Source organism: Oncorhynchus kisutch, linkage group LG15 (genome assembly GCF_002021735.2).
Source record: "Oncorhynchus kisutch isolate 150728-3 linkage group LG15, Okis_V2, whole genome shotgun sequence".
Lineage (NCBI taxonomy): Eukaryota > Metazoa > Chordata > Actinopteri > Salmoniformes > Salmonidae > Oncorhynchus > Oncorhynchus kisutch.
This window is the reverse complement of record NC_034188.2, coordinates 67,465,773-67,481,092: the sequence shown is the minus strand read 5'-3', so window position 1 is coordinate 67,481,092 and position 15,320 is coordinate 67,465,773. Positions and strand designations below refer to the sequence as shown.

Genomic DNA, 15,320 nt, shown 5'->3' with positions numbered 1-15,320 from the left:
CTCATAATAATACATCTTAAATTGCAGTATTATACTGGGATTATACTGTATAACTGTAATATGTTTCTTTGTTATTCTGAACGCAGAGAATAAAGTTAGTTGGCTTTATTAAGCACAACAGACTGTTTCATTGTGCCCGTTGACTCTGCATGTAACAGATTATCAGCTTTTTATAGATGCCCCACTCACTGACTGTATGTACACTACCGTTCAAAAGTTTGGGGTCACTTGGAAATGTCCTTGTTTTTGAAAGAAAAGCACAAAAAAATTGTCCATTAAAATAACATCAAATTGATCAGAAATACAGTGTAGACATTGTTAATGTTATAAATGACTATTGTAGCTGGAAATGGCAGGTTTATGTAATATCTACATAGTCATACAGAGGCCCATTATCGGCAACCATCACTCCTGTGTTCCAATGGCACGTTGTGTTAGCTAATCCAAGTTTATCATTTTAAAAGTCTAATTGATCATTAGAAAATTGCAAAATGGTTATGCACAGTTGAAAACTGTTGTGCTGATTAAAGCAATAAAACTGGCCTTCTTTAGACTAGTTGAGTATCTGTAGCATCAGCATTTGTGGGTTCGATTACAGCCTCAAGATGGCCAGAACAAATAACTTTCTTTCCTCTGTCCAGTGTTTGTGTTCTTTTGCCCATCTTAATCTTTTCTTTTTATTGGCCAGTCTGAGAAATGGCTTTTTCTTTGCAACTCTGCCTAGAAGGCCAGCATCCTGAAGTCGCCTCTTCACTGTTGACATTGAGACTGGTGTTTGCAGGTACTATTTAATGAAGTGGCCAGTTGAGGACTTGTGAGGCGTCCGTTTCTCAAACTAGACACTGTACTTGTCCTCTTGCTCAGTTGTGCACCGGGGACACCCACTCCTCTTTCTATTCTGGTTAGAGGCAATTTGCGCTGTTCTGTGAAGGGACTAGCACACAGCGTTGTACGAGATCTTCAGGTTCTTGACAATTTCTCAAATGGTTAGCCTTTATTTCTCAGAACAAGAATAGACTGATGAGTTTCTAGCCATTTTGAGCCTGTAATCGAACCCACTAATGCTGATGCTCCAGAGACTCAACTAGTCTAAAGGCCAGTTTTATTGCTTCTTTAATCAGAACAGTTTTCAGCTGTGCTAACATAATTGCATAATAGTTTTCTAATGATCAATTAGCCTTTTAAAATGATAAACTTGGATTAGCTAACACAACGTGCCATTGGAACACAGAAGTGATGGTTGCTGATAATGGGCCTTTGTACGCCTATGTAGATATTCCATTTTTAAAAATCAGCTGTTTCCAGCTAAAATAGTCATTTACAATATTAACAATGTCTACACTGTATTTCTGATCAATTTGATGTTATTTTAATGGAGAAAAATTTGCTTTTCTTTCAAAAACAAGAACATTTCTAAGTGACCCCAAGCCTTTGAACGGTAGTGTATATATTCACAAATATATTGACACAACCTTCCTTCATAATAACATAAACCAGTCCATCTTGCATTCAGAGGCTATGCAAGGCTGTTTTTGTAAAACAGGTTTGGTATATTTTGTAGAAATGTTTGGAAGTCAAAAATCATTGTCCAAAAACAGTATGGGGGAATGTTCCAGCATCAGTTTAGATGAACATGTTGGTGGAAGTTCAAATGTCAAAGCTTAAAATCGTACTGTAGTTGTAGTTACAGTAACGACTGAGGACAAAACATATTTGTGCTACAAAAAAAAGAACAGTGTACTAACAGGGACATAACTTTGCAATTGCCTATCAGAAATTTTTAAATAATGATTGATCTTTTTCAAGATGATAACTTTGGTAAGCTAATTGTTGATGCGCACCAAAAAAGAATGTGCAATGTTACAGCTTAAATTTCTCACACAAAGTCCTATTATGGGATTTGATGCTCTTTTGACTTCAGTGTGTCTCCTCTTCAGTGTGTCTCCTCTTCAGTGTTTCCCCTCTTGACGGTCTTCTATCTCAGATTTCAAATTATAAATGATGATTTGTGCCGGAAGTGACCCTGATGGAAATGGGAATATCAATTATCAAAATAATACATCCACCTGCTGTTGATATTTATTTTTGTTTGCCATTTTGATTAATACATTGTGATTACATTTTAGCTCAATAATAATATAGAATATGGAAAACAGAATTAAGTGAATTTTATTCACCTCATCTGCTTCGGCATATTCAACACCATCATCTGCTGCTGGCGATTTGTAGCTAAAACACACACGCAAAAAAATCCTTAATGTCCACACAAAGACTTACTAAGCAATTCACAGCACATAGCATGTCACTATTAAACTGGTCCAGCTTTAAAAGCCCTGTACAGTACATTCAACCTATATCGTACTTGGGTTATTATCTATATTACTATTATTATCACTGCATTGTTGGAATGAGCTCTCAAGGTAAGAATTTCACTGTACTCTTTTACACCTGTTGTATCCTGTGCATGTGGCAAATAAACAGTGAAACTTGAAACTACATAGCCCTACTCACTTGGTTCCTGTGTGATCCTTGCCGGAGGAAAAGCAGCCATGTTTGTGTGCATGATAAACTCCCACCATCACAATAGTGAATCCGGCCAATGCCGCCAACACCTTCAGAAAAATCCCCACTATGTCGACATCATCTGAAAATACAAGCAGGGCATTTTGAGATGAGATCTGGGTGACATGAACCCAAATTGAAACAACTTAAAGCAGAGATCATCAACTAGATTCAGCCGCGGGACAATTTATATTATTGAGCGGACGGTCAGGGTGCCGGAACATAATTACAAATAATTTGTGGATTGCAAGAAGCCCAATCAGATATAATATTTCTAATATAATATGATAAAGTTTGGGAACCCTGACTTAAAGGAATGACCTTGGAATGCATTTCCATGTCAACCACTATGATTTATGTGCACTAGAGTAGATGCATGTGACTCACAAGCAGGTTTGGTAACGCACAATGGTATGTTCAGTGTGGCAGCGGTATGACACACTGACATATTTAGCCATAATACATAGTCGCGGTAAGAATGTCAGTTGGGTATTTAGTACAGCATGGCATACTCACAGACGTCCATCAGCTGTGCGGGACACTGTGCATGTCCAGCTTCATTCTTTGCTTGGCAGAAATACTCTCCCGCATCCTCCTTCCTCATCCTGCGGAATTTCTGCAGGGAAAAACGCCAAAATCAACCCCAATAGATCATACAGCTTTTCTCTTGTACTAACATCATCCAACAGTTGGATCTACTGTCTCATTAAACTTGATAATCATATAGCTAGTGTCCTTTCGACCTCCCAGTCCCATTGATTCCTTACCAGACCACCTGTGTCAGCGTTAATGGAGTAGGTGGAGTTGATGAACTTGGGGCTGCTCTTTGGGTCCTGGGGAAGCTCCTCGTTGTTGCGGAACCAGCGGTACTGTGAGGCAGGGAAGCCCTCGTTCTCTAGGCAGCGCAGCTCAGAGGACGTGCCAACAGTCACCGCCACAGGCACACTGCACCTGGGCACCACAGGCTTTACTGTATAGACAGGTGAAAAAGAGGAAAAATAAGATTTATTTTTCTAATTGTACACAAAGGTCCAACTGGAATTCGACTTCTGCTTTATCCCGACTGCTCCGGAAGACACACATACACTTAGGCTAAGGGCAGAGGCCATACTACGGCACCCATGGAACAGTTTATTTACAGAGAGAGGGAGCACATACCACAGTCTATACTTAAGCAATAAGGCACGAGGGGGTGTGGTATATGACCAATATACCACGGCTAAAGGCTGTTCATATGCAAGACGCAAAGCGGAGTGCCTGGATACAACCCTTTGTTGTGTTATATTGGCCATATATCACAAACCCCTGAGGTGCCTTATTGCTATTATAAACTGGTTACCAACATAATTAGAGCAGTAAAAATACATGTTTTGTCATACCCATGGTAAACGGTCTGATATACCACGGCTGTCAGCCAATCAGCATTCAGTGCTCGAATCACCCAGTTTATAATTAGAAATAGACAACAACACTGAAAAAACATGGCAAACTACTACAGGCTTAAAACTTTACACAGGAATATGAAAATACATCCTCACCCCTGACAGCAAGACTGATTAGAATTTCATCAAAGTGTTTGTGGTCATCAATGGCAGCGACCTCACAGCGGTACTCTGCAGTGTCTGCACGGCTGGTGTTGAGGATCAGTAGGTTGGCTGGCTGGATCAGCTGGGCTCTGTGCTCCAAGTCCCCTAACAGAGAGGCAAAAACACACTCCAACCTCTCATTCACTTACAGAGAATAATAACAGTTCTGAGGCCAATTTGGTATTGGTAAAGTGCTTAAAAAATAATAATCTTACCTGAAATTTGATTTTGAAAGTACACATAACTAGGGACACCGTTTTTGATTTTCTTCCATTCGATTCTGGGGTGGTTTGTTGAGATGGACTCTATCAAGCAGGTCAACTCAATAGCTGGGAAGAAAACAGTGATACTACAATGTCAAAACACTGGCAGACAACAGAAGAGCCTGAAAAATTATTCTGAGAGAATGAGTCAGTGTTTCAGTGACTTACGTTCAAATTCATTTGCCCACACAGTCTTGTCTGTGGTTCGGAGGATTACCCCACGTGATGGAATGTAGCCTGTAAAAGACAAAAAAGAAGTGAGAGAAAAAAAGAAGCTGATTGACAAGCTTCAGAATTTTCATGCCAGGACAATGCCCGTTTAAACAGATCAAATTAGAGGGTCAAGAGGTGTAGGCCTATCGCTACAGAGAGGGTGAGAATGAAGCTTAGGGTCAGGATTAATCATATCTCCGGAAGCATTTCTCATGTATATTTAAGAGGCAAGTGGAGCACATCTCGACGGGAGCACAAGTCTCAATATTAGTCAGTGATGTTTCCTTACTTCTAATTCTACAAAACACTCTCAAATTAAATAATTGAGAGATATACTTAGGGAGGCCTAAGAGTTACTAAAGGAACACACAGTGAGTAATGGAAACAGTCCCTTCTTCTATGTCGGTGTCAGCGGTGTTAAGGACTCCAAATGAGGGGTGAAAACAAACGGTAATGTATTGGAGCACAATTCATCCAAGTGTATAAAATACTTCCAAGGTATAATCCAGACAGATAAAAGCACTCTGCGGTAGGGCTGTTACAGTGACCATATTACCGCCATACCGGCAGAGTCATGATGGCAATAAAATTCCATGTGACCGTTTAGTCACAGTAATTAGGCTTCTCCAAGCTCTGATGCTGCTGATGGTCATTAGAAACATACCAAACTGATACTCAACACTCTATTGTCCCTCTAATCACTCTGACATCAATGCAAATGTAATTGAAAATCTAAATCAAACACTTCATGAGAGCCCATGAGCTCATGTTGTGTAACGTTTCTATAGGCTAGGCCTACTATATTTATTTCTAAACTTTCCTAATATTAAGCACATTGCTTATCTTTACAACATGAGTATAGCCTACCTGGCTGGCATGAAAATTAAAATATGTAAACTTCCGACTTCAACTGTATATACGCAGAGCGTGAGTTTCGAGTTTGAGAAAGATCCTTTTCACCATAAAAAATGCATCTTTATAATAAAAGCAATACATTCATAGTTGCATTTGCGGTCACTTTTGATCATGGTGTTTTCCCGCTAATTGATTGCATTTTGGAACATTTGTGCGTGTAGCCTACTGCTGTGTGCGCATTGCTGCGCTTCTAATGCGAAGAAATAGTTGAATAGTTTATCAACATTTTAAGCTAAACATTCTGATCTGTTGCATCTGCCTTAAAAAAAATGTTTTTGAGGCTAGTACTTTTAATAATTTGGGATATATCGCATCCCACAACTGTCCCAGACTATGTTTGGAATATTTATTTCTCACACAGAATAGGTCAACTTTTGTACTATTGGGGATTGTAGATTGACATAGTGCTAGTGCTTTTACTGTTTGTTAGGCCTACTCATCTTGTTGGCTGACAAAAAAGTAAATGTGGACGGGCATTGGCTAATAAGAATTTAGCTATCTGAAAGAGCCATGGCAGTGAGAGGTGCTTCCGAGCACGCAGCCGGGAAAAGGGAATTATAATTATTATATTCAGTCCAAGGGCACAACGGTCACTGGCTGCAAAACACATACATTTTTTTAGGGGGCATTAAGGCCACACAAAGGTGATGCTGCTGGGAAATATGAAGCATTATCAAGTGATTGTCAAATTGTGAATGAGAGACTGATGAAGTGTGTGCAGCCCGCGCCAAAAAAAACCCCAGAGCTCATGCCTTTCATGCAACTTTTTTCAAATCATCATTAGAGTCATATCATGCAGCCTTAGAATGTATTAAAAATCTAAACATATAGCCCAACATTTGTATCACAACTAAAGTAGCATAAATAACTCTAAATGAAGCATATAGGAGTACCTGTTTCTTTGTTAACTGCTCAACACAGAATAGCTGCATGTGCGCACTCCCTCAAATTGTTTGGAGAAAATATCCTCTCTATTTTATTCAGCTATGTTCAATTGTATTCTTCATACAAAAAATGATACCACGGAATTCTAAGCAAATCTTGTCTGCTAAATGAACTAGTGTAGCCCACAGCCATATGGCATAGCCAGATCAGGACCTAACATAAGGACAACTCAGAGTATGTTATTCTGGTCCTACTGAAATAGACTACATTTTCTTCATATTATGTTTCTTTAGACCTGTCTAAAATAAATAATGGATTAATTGTGATGGTGTAGGCTATATTATATGGATTTATTAGACTTTTAAAATGTAGATGTTCCGGGCCTCCCGGGTGGCGCAGTGGTCTAGGGCACTGCATCACAGCGCTAGCTGTGCCACCAGAGACTCTGGGTTTGCGCCCAGGCTCTGTCGCAGCCGGCAGCGACCGGGAGGTCCGTGGGGTGAAGCACAATTGGCCTAGCGTTGTCCGGGTTAGGGAGGGGTCCTTGTCTCATCGCGCACCAGTGACTCCTGTGGCGGGCCGGGCGCAATGCGCGCTAACCAAGGTAGCACAGTGTTTCCTCCGACACATTGGTGCTGCTGGCTTCCGGGTTTGAGGCGCGCTGTGTTAAGAAGCAGTGCGGCTTGGTTGGGTTGTGTTTCGAAGGATGCATGACTTTCGAACTTCGTCTCTCCCAAGCCCGTACGGGAGTTGTAGCGATGAGACAAGATAGTAATTACTAACAATTGGATACCACGAAATTGGGATGAAAAATTATTTAAAAAAATATATATATTTTTTTTTATGTAGATGTGGCTATTCTGTGTTGAGCGGTTAACAAAGAAACAGATACTCCTATATGCTTCATTTAGAGTTATTTATGCTACTTTAGTTGTGATACAAATGTTGGGCTATATGTTTAGATTTTTAATAGTTACTGGCCATTCCAAAGGTCTGCATCAATAGCTTGTAGGCTACGTGGAAGCCAGGATATGCTAAATGTGTTTATGTTAATTAATGGTTAATTACCGTGAGGCAGGCAGTTATTAGCTTGACAATCACCGGCTGACAAAATTTCATGACCGCAACAGCCCTACTCCACGGCTGAATTAAAATGTCTCTGGTTAACAATTCATGATCCACATGAAAGCCAAGTCAGTCAGCACTGAGAGTGGAGAAAACATGGGTCCTGCCAAAGTGGAGTACACAGTCATATTAGCACAGCTGTGGATGCTGATGAGATCCGACTCGTAGGTCTCAGCTTCCGTCTCTGCGGCTGACTTTCCCACCCCTGTACATCATGAGCTATTTTTACACCAAACAGTTACTGGCCATCCTGAGAGACACGAGGAGAGCTTGTCCAGCAAATCTTCCCCTGGTAAACAGAGCAAGGACAGCCTATCCCTGTAAAACCACTCATTCACCTTCAATTCCTTTACAATATACTTAGACTTAGATAATATGAACTACTAGACTATAAATAGCTTAAACTACATGTCTCTATCCTAACTCTTCTCCTTTTTTGCTGCCAACAGACAGACAGACACTTATTGTCTCATTGTATATTTTAGGTGTCCAAGCTTTACTGTATCCCCGCCTGCATGAGGCTTTGTTGTCCCAGACAGTTTTTAGAGCGTGGGAGAGAATCTGTGGTTAATTAAGAAGACAATGGCTGATTTGCTATTGTGTGCCTGGAATAAAAGCATTCCATAGCCGAAAGCCCAACTTTACACTGTGTAGCCTACATCAAGAAAGAGATCTATGTGTTTATGTGAAGAATTTAATCAGAACTGGAATGTTGTCAGACAGTAAAATAGATAGAAATGTGGCATATGTTGTTGGTGAATATTAGAGACCATCTCTCTCTCTCTCTCTCTCTCTCTCTCTAATCCCTTTGTTGTTTTAATACATACAGTATAGAGACAGGAGGCTATACCCTGAGTGAAATGCGCTCCATGTTAAGTAGCTGTTCTACAGTTTTCTTTATGCACTTCAAGCTAAATATGAAAAAACATTACAAAAATAAAAAAACAAGCTGTTGATCCAGTCCATCTAAAAAAAGCAATTTCCCAGACATTCCAGCACAGCCACTGTAAAAGCAGCCAAATAACTTACCAACATTAAAACTGACCAAATGCAGTAGACTAGTATGTGAATAAAACTGTAATGATCAGTCAATACCACACAGAGACTGACTTGGCTATAACGTTATCTTTCTGACCTGTAGTTGCAGCGCAGCAGTAATGTTGACAGAAGACAATGTATTCAAAACATAGATAGTCCTAGTAAAGTCTTCCTGAAAACACTGCCGCTGTCAGAGTGCTACTTTATCAAAGCAAATGTTATTTGTCACATGCTTAGTAGGCAACAAGGGTAGACTAACATTGAAATGCTTACAACAATGCAGAGTTAAAGACATTATCTTTTTTTTTATGAAATAGTGACACAGTGAATAACGAATAAAAATAACGAGTAAAAATAACATAGGGAGTAAAAACTAACATGGCTATATACAGGGAGTACCAATACTGAGTCCATGTGCAGGGGTACGAGGTAATTCATCACTATGCATGTGTGTGCATGTTATGTGTGTGTGGGCATATGTAGTGTGTCTGTTGTATGTGTGTGTGTTGTGGTGTCAGTGTAAGTATCTGTGAGTGTGTGGGTAGAGTCCAGTGTGTGTGTGCATAAAGTCTGTGCATGAGAGTTGGTGCATAAAGGGTCAATGCAGGTAGTCTGGGTAGCCATTTGATGAGCTATTTAGCCGTCTTGTTTAGAAGTCTTAAGGCTTGGGGCAAGAAGCTGTTCAGGGTCCTATTGGTTCCAGACTTGGTACATTGGTACAGCTTGCCGTGCGGTAGCAGAGAGACTTTACCAGAATAAAATAACTCACACAATGAACTGTAGGCCTACCTGACAGCCTGGATGGAAATAGCGGTTGACATCATCATACTTTGAGTGACAGTTGAAGAGAGCCCAACGTTAGAAGATACAAAAGCAGTGTGTGTGCAACTTGTTCTCTCTTTATTTAAATATGAATGGAAAAACTGCTGAGGAATGTGTGAGCGTTTCAATGTCATTATAACGCATGTATAAATTAATTAATTACCATCTAATAATTGTGTGGCTCATCCTCAGCATGTTTACAGACCTGGACAAGCTATGCTAGGAAGCCCGTCTAGTCAGCGCGATCATTTCCATAACAAAGAATTGCTGTGATTTATTCAATTGTAATGCACAACACGTACCGTTACACTACACCTTATCTTAGTGGAAATGAAAATAACTTACCGAGAATCGAATAAAGGATGAACAAAGCCGTCAGTCGTTGTAACGCCATCTTGAAACCTTGGTAATGGATCGGTAATTCTGGCACACATAAAGCCAGCTAGCTAGCTATCACACTCGGCGCCCCTGGTCAAAACGGGTGAACAGGCTGGTGGATGTTGCCATTGACGAGTTTCCATAGCTACAAGGGCATCAGGGCGGAAGACGGATAAGTCCCGAGACCGGAAATACATTTACATCTATTTTATAATGATGGTATCCAACAATGCAATTTCATTAATGTGCCAAACAAGATGAATTATCCGTAATCCCTCTCTGACATATCACAGCTTTGACCCAGAGAACTAAACAATGCAAATTAAATTTTATGTGAACATGACAGGTTAAATTGAGAGAGACAGAATACACTCTTTTCACGCCATTTCTCCCGGTGGGCGGTGCTGTATGTCACGGTGGGCGTGGGTTTCAAAGTGCTTGGACTGTCTGATGCGCGTTCAATTTCAACCGAGAATAAGCCTAGGAACTCAATCATAAATTACATTCTGTCAATCACTGAGATGAATTACTTGCGTTTCTGGCTTCATTAAAAACGGTTAATTTTGAATTTTGGATGACCTTGGTTTTATTTATTTGTTCGAGAGCCAATGCATGTTACCATATTATCCTGGAGGTATACATACACACCCAGTCTCATCACTTTGCGTGAATGATAGGCCATCTCCAACTTTAAACAATGCAAAATTCGAAAACAAATCAGGTAGTCGTCTGGAATGTATTTCAATTAGAAAATGTGCCTTCTTAGAAGTTGATTTGTGGAATTTCTTTCCTTTTTAATGCGTTTGAGCCAATCGGTTGTGTTGTGACAAGGTAGGGGGGTAAACAGAACATAGCCCTATTTGGTAAAATACTGAATCCATATTATGGCAAGAACAGCTCAAATAAGCAAAGAGAAACAGTCCATCATTACTTTAAGATATGAAGGTCAGTCAATACGGAAAAGTTCAAGAACTTGAAAGTTTCTTCAAGTGCAGTCGCAAAAACCATCAAGCCCAATGATGAAACTGGCTCTCATAAGGACCGGCATAGGAATAGAAGACTCAGAGTTACCTCTGCTGCAGAAGATAAGTTCACTAGAGTTACCCGCCTCAGAAATTGCAGCCCAAATAAATGCTTCACAGAGTTCAAGTAACAGACACATCTCAACATTAACTGTTCAGAGGAGACTGTATGAATCAGGCCTTCATGATAGCATTGCTGCAAAGAAACCACTACTAAAGGACACCAATAATAAGAAGAGACTTGCTTGGGCCAAGAAACACGAGCAATGGACACATTTGTCCTTTGGTCTAGAGTCCAAATTTGAGATTTTTGGTTCCAACCACCATGTCTTTGAAAGACGCGGTGTGGGTGAACGGATGATCTCCGCATGCGTATTTCCCACTGTGAAGCATGGAGGAGGAGGTGTTATTGTGTGGGGGTGCTTTGCTGGTGACACTGTCTGTGGTTTATTTAGAATTCAAGGCACACTTAGCCAGTATGGCTACCACAGTGTTCTGCAGCGATACGCCATCCCATATCATTTGTGGGACTATCATTTGTTTTTCAACAGGACATTGACCTAACACACCTCCAAGCTGTGTAAGGGCTATTTGACCAAGAAGGAGAGTGATGGAGTGCTGCATCAGATGACCTGGCCTCCACAATCCCCCGACCTCAACCAAATTGAGATGATTTAGGATGAGTGGGACCATGAAGGAAAAGCAGCCAACAAGTGCTCAGCATATGTGGTAACTACTTCAAGACTGTTGGAAAAGCATTCCAGGAGAAGCTGGTTGAGAGAATGCCAAGAGTGTGCAAAGCTGTCATCAAGGCAAAGGGTGGCTATTTGAAGAATCTCAAACATAAAACATTTTGATTTGTTTAACACTTTTTTGGTTACTACATGATTCCATATGTGTTATTTCAGAGTTTTGATGTCTTCATTATTATTCTATAATGTAGAAAATAGTTTTAAAAAATAAAGAAAAACCCTTGAATGAGTAGGTGTTCTAAAACCTTTGACCGGTAGTGTATGTATTAATTTGTGGATGTCCATCATTCATTTTGAATTATATTTTACTATTTAAAAAATGGTATGAAATGTTATGAATTGCAGTTCGTACAATATATTACGAATTTGTAATACCTATGCCAGAGGAGTCTGGTGGGAGGATCTATAGGAGGACAGGCTCATTGTAATGGCTGGAATGGAATAAATGGAACAATATCAAACATGTGGAAACCAGATGTTTGACTCTCTTCCATTTATTATTTTCCAGTCATTAAAATGAGCCAGTCCTCCTATAGCTCCTACTACCAGCCTCCACTGTTGTTGCTAACGTTAGCTAGGTGGTTAACATTAGCTAGGCTGGGGGTTACGGTTTAAGGTTAGGGTTAGGGTTAGGAGTTAGGTTAAAGGGTTAAAGTTAGGGTTAGGTAAAGGGTTAGCTAACATGTGAAGTAGCAAAAAAAGTAGTCAGTAGTTGCTAATTAGCTAAAATTGTCTGTGATGAGATGTGAACACACAACTCTTGGGTTGCTGGACGTTCGTGTTATATGCCTACCCATACACCCTGACCAACCACCCTCTTTAAGTAACCTTTTGTCTTATGTAACCATATCAAGCGTAACATATTTTAATAATTTGAGTGTCTCGGATTTACATTTACTATGTTACGTCTAGTCTATGAGACCAGGTTGTAAAATAAGACACATTTTCCTTTGAAGAACCACATGTATTGTTGCCATAATCTGGTCACATGTTTTCATCCTCTCATAAATACACCAGGTGGCAGTGTGTGACCAAACATCACTGATTGTCATTCAATCATTATATCATGTGTTCCTACGAACACACCCCACATACAGACAGCACAATTCCTCTGTAGTCTCAATCAACACCCAGTAAATAATCTGCCCTTGTGCGAATTGGCTTTAGGTCAGATAATATTATTAAGGGTTAATAAGTGATTATTACAGTGTTATTGTAGACCTATAGTTTATAGTGGGGATTAGTTTTATGATTTATATGACTTTACTCATAGGCTATATGCAAATCCATCAGATGATAGGCCTTGCTGACTTCCCCATTATTCTCAACAATCAATCTCTGTCATTCATATTAGTGAAGGACTACCATGGGCTTCAGTCAGGATAATTGCATAAATCTATATTCCCAAATTGGCTTTGGAATAAATGTGTCTTGATCTTATTTGATATCTAGGCCTATACTGGCATTTAGAAATGACACAGAAATAGCCATGAACCCATTGCCCCATCTTGTAGAATGGTCATGTGCTGAGGTGATCATGCTGCTCTAGTCCACCTTAGAGCTGTTGCTAATATGGGTTGCTAGGCAATCGTCCACAGCGGGATTCCCCCTTATGGATCAGGACCTTTGTGGCATCTCCTTGGGAATCTGAAGGTTTTATGGCCTGGCAGGAGTTCAGACTGAATTGACGAAAGAAATATCCTAACTATGAACAGTTTGTCTTTCTCAGAGAATACTGGGGGCCTGGGGCCATTCCTATTAACATGCCCCGCACTCAGATTTAAATGTCTTAGTGAAAGAAAGAATATCCCTCTGATTGCGTGGAGGAGATAATGACTGTCCTTGAGATCTATAGTAGGTTGTGGGACTCCATTTCTGGATCTCAGCTGTTCAGTCACGTTTAGTCACATCAAACTCAAATTAGTACGACAAGTCCTGATGTTATATAATTTAGTTTCATTAAAAGTTTCTGTTTGATAAATGATTTATTTAGGGAACTTAACAAGACTAGGCCTATTCTCCAGTGTTTTGTATGCTTGCTTTTCTCTTGTATCAATGAAGGCACAGTGGACATGATGCCTGAGCACAGGGGATAATTCATTGGAGACCATGGCCTGCACACTATTTGTTTCTTCTTCTTGCAGGGGTTTCATTAAGTATGCATTATGGAAGACTTCAGGAGGCAATCATGCGCTCTATTTCCTCTATTTTCTCCACATTAGCAAGAAAGAGCACGACTGTGTACGACATAGAGTGCTGAATGTCTGCAATAAAACATACTTGCTATGTTATAGAAACACAACATTTTCCTTACAACAGGCTGTAAATTAGGATGGCAAGGGAGAAAAAATGTATTACAGATAAGAAAATCATTCCCAGTGGGGTCCTCAAGATCCTCATAGAGGCGAATAAATGTATTATTATGCCTCTGTTTGCCAATTTTTTAAACTATTTTAGATACAGTATGTACCTTGCAAAGGCAATTCAAGAGTGGCTTCTTTCTTTTTTTTAAAGAGCTAATAGCATTGTTGCTTTTCCCCTCCCTGGCCTGCCCTATATCTGTCAGGTGACTGAGTGGCCTGTCGTGGTTGTTGTCTTTGTTAAATCAGAGGTCTATTCCAGATGAACAGTCCATGGATCAATGATCCCTCTGCACAGTCCAGCTTTCTTGACATTACAGTACATATATCTCCCATTTATTACCTGGATTCCATTTCCTGAGTTTGAAATACGATCACTGGAATGAAACTGCCATTTTGGCAAGGTTGCCAGGACAAGGTGATGAGAAGATAAGACAGTAAAGCATCCTCATGATACTCTATAGCAGTGTTTCTCAACCCTGGTCCTCGAGTACCCCCAAAAGTACACATTTGTATTATAGCCCTGGACAAGCACACCTGATTCAGCTTGTCAACTAATCACCAAGCCGTCAATGAGCTGAATGAGATGTGTTTGTCCAGGGCTACAATGAAAATGTCCACTGTTGGGGTACTGGAGGACCATGGGAAACACTGCTCTATAGGACTCTGGTTGAAATTTGACTATAGAATTCTTCCTTTGTCCAGACATAAGCTCTACAACACTACCATACTGCAGTAACCCTCAAAATGATATACTTCCCAGCTATAGAATATATTTATCCATGCTGAAAAATATCTCATTAAAGTCAATATTGTTGAATATATATATATTAGAACTGGAAGACTGAGTTCAATCATAAGGAGGACAAATTCTTGCATTTATTCAAATATCAGTGAAACTGAATCCAGGTGAGAGACTATGCAATTTGACTGCATATGAAAACCTGACTCAATGAATTACTGATGAAATGTCATTTCAACTGACAAAAGTCCTCACCTTTTCATATATCCTTTGTGGAAGCAGGGTTGATTGGGAGTCTAGTGAGGGAGTGAGGCCTTACGCAGGCTAGAGAAAGGAGTAGTCAGGGAACCAAGGCAACACACAGATATACAACTGTCCGTCTCTCACCTCTTGGACTTCTAGAGCTGAGGTACAGTACAGCTGTCAGACAGATGGAGTGATTTGTGGCCCCTGGGTGATGATAAGGGTATTTCTTCAGTTACCAAAGGGAACTGGTAACTGTAGGGGGGACGCATTCCCTCTGGTCCTTAACTCTTGTTCAGCAGCCAATATCTTGTGGACTCAATAAATACTTAATAGAACACATTTCTATTGCATACAGGACTGGTCTTAACGGTAGCTTTTTGTATGTATTCAGGAATCAATCTTGATTGTGCG

General features: G+C 40.1%; 1 protein-coding gene across 1 annotated transcript; it reads right to left on the bottom strand.

Annotated features, from left to right (window-relative positions):
* Positions 1-1,814: 1,814 nt before the first annotated feature.
* Positions 1,815-10,128, bottom strand: jam3a (junctional adhesion molecule 3a). Its single transcript, XM_020503320.2, has 9 exons — positions 9,755-10,128; positions 4,580-4,648; positions 4,364-4,477; positions 4,101-4,253; positions 3,330-3,532; positions 3,079-3,178; positions 2,512-2,644; positions 2,178-2,229; positions 1,815-2,023 (listed from the first exon to the last, which is right to left on the bottom strand). Exons 1-9 carry the CDS (start codon positions 9,801-9,803, stop codon positions 1,988-1,990), a joined length of 909 nt encoding a protein of 302 aa, XP_020358909.1. The 5' UTR covers positions 9,804-10,128; the 3' UTR covers positions 1,815-1,987.
* Positions 10,129-15,320: the final 5,192 nt, after the last annotated feature.

Coding starts and splice junctions, on each gene's coding strand:
- jam3a (XM_020503320.2), bottom strand. CDS start 9,803: ATGGCGTTACAACGACTGACGGCTTTGTTCATCCTTTATTCGATTCTC. Junction 3,533..4,100: donor AATCAGTCTTGCTGTCAGGG/GTGAGGATGTAT, acceptor CTGTCTATACAG/TAAAGCCTGTGGTGCCCAGG. Junction 2,645..3,078: donor CGCACAGCTGATGGACGTCT/GTGAGTATGCCA, acceptor TTGTATTTTCAG/ATGATGTCGACATAGTGGGG.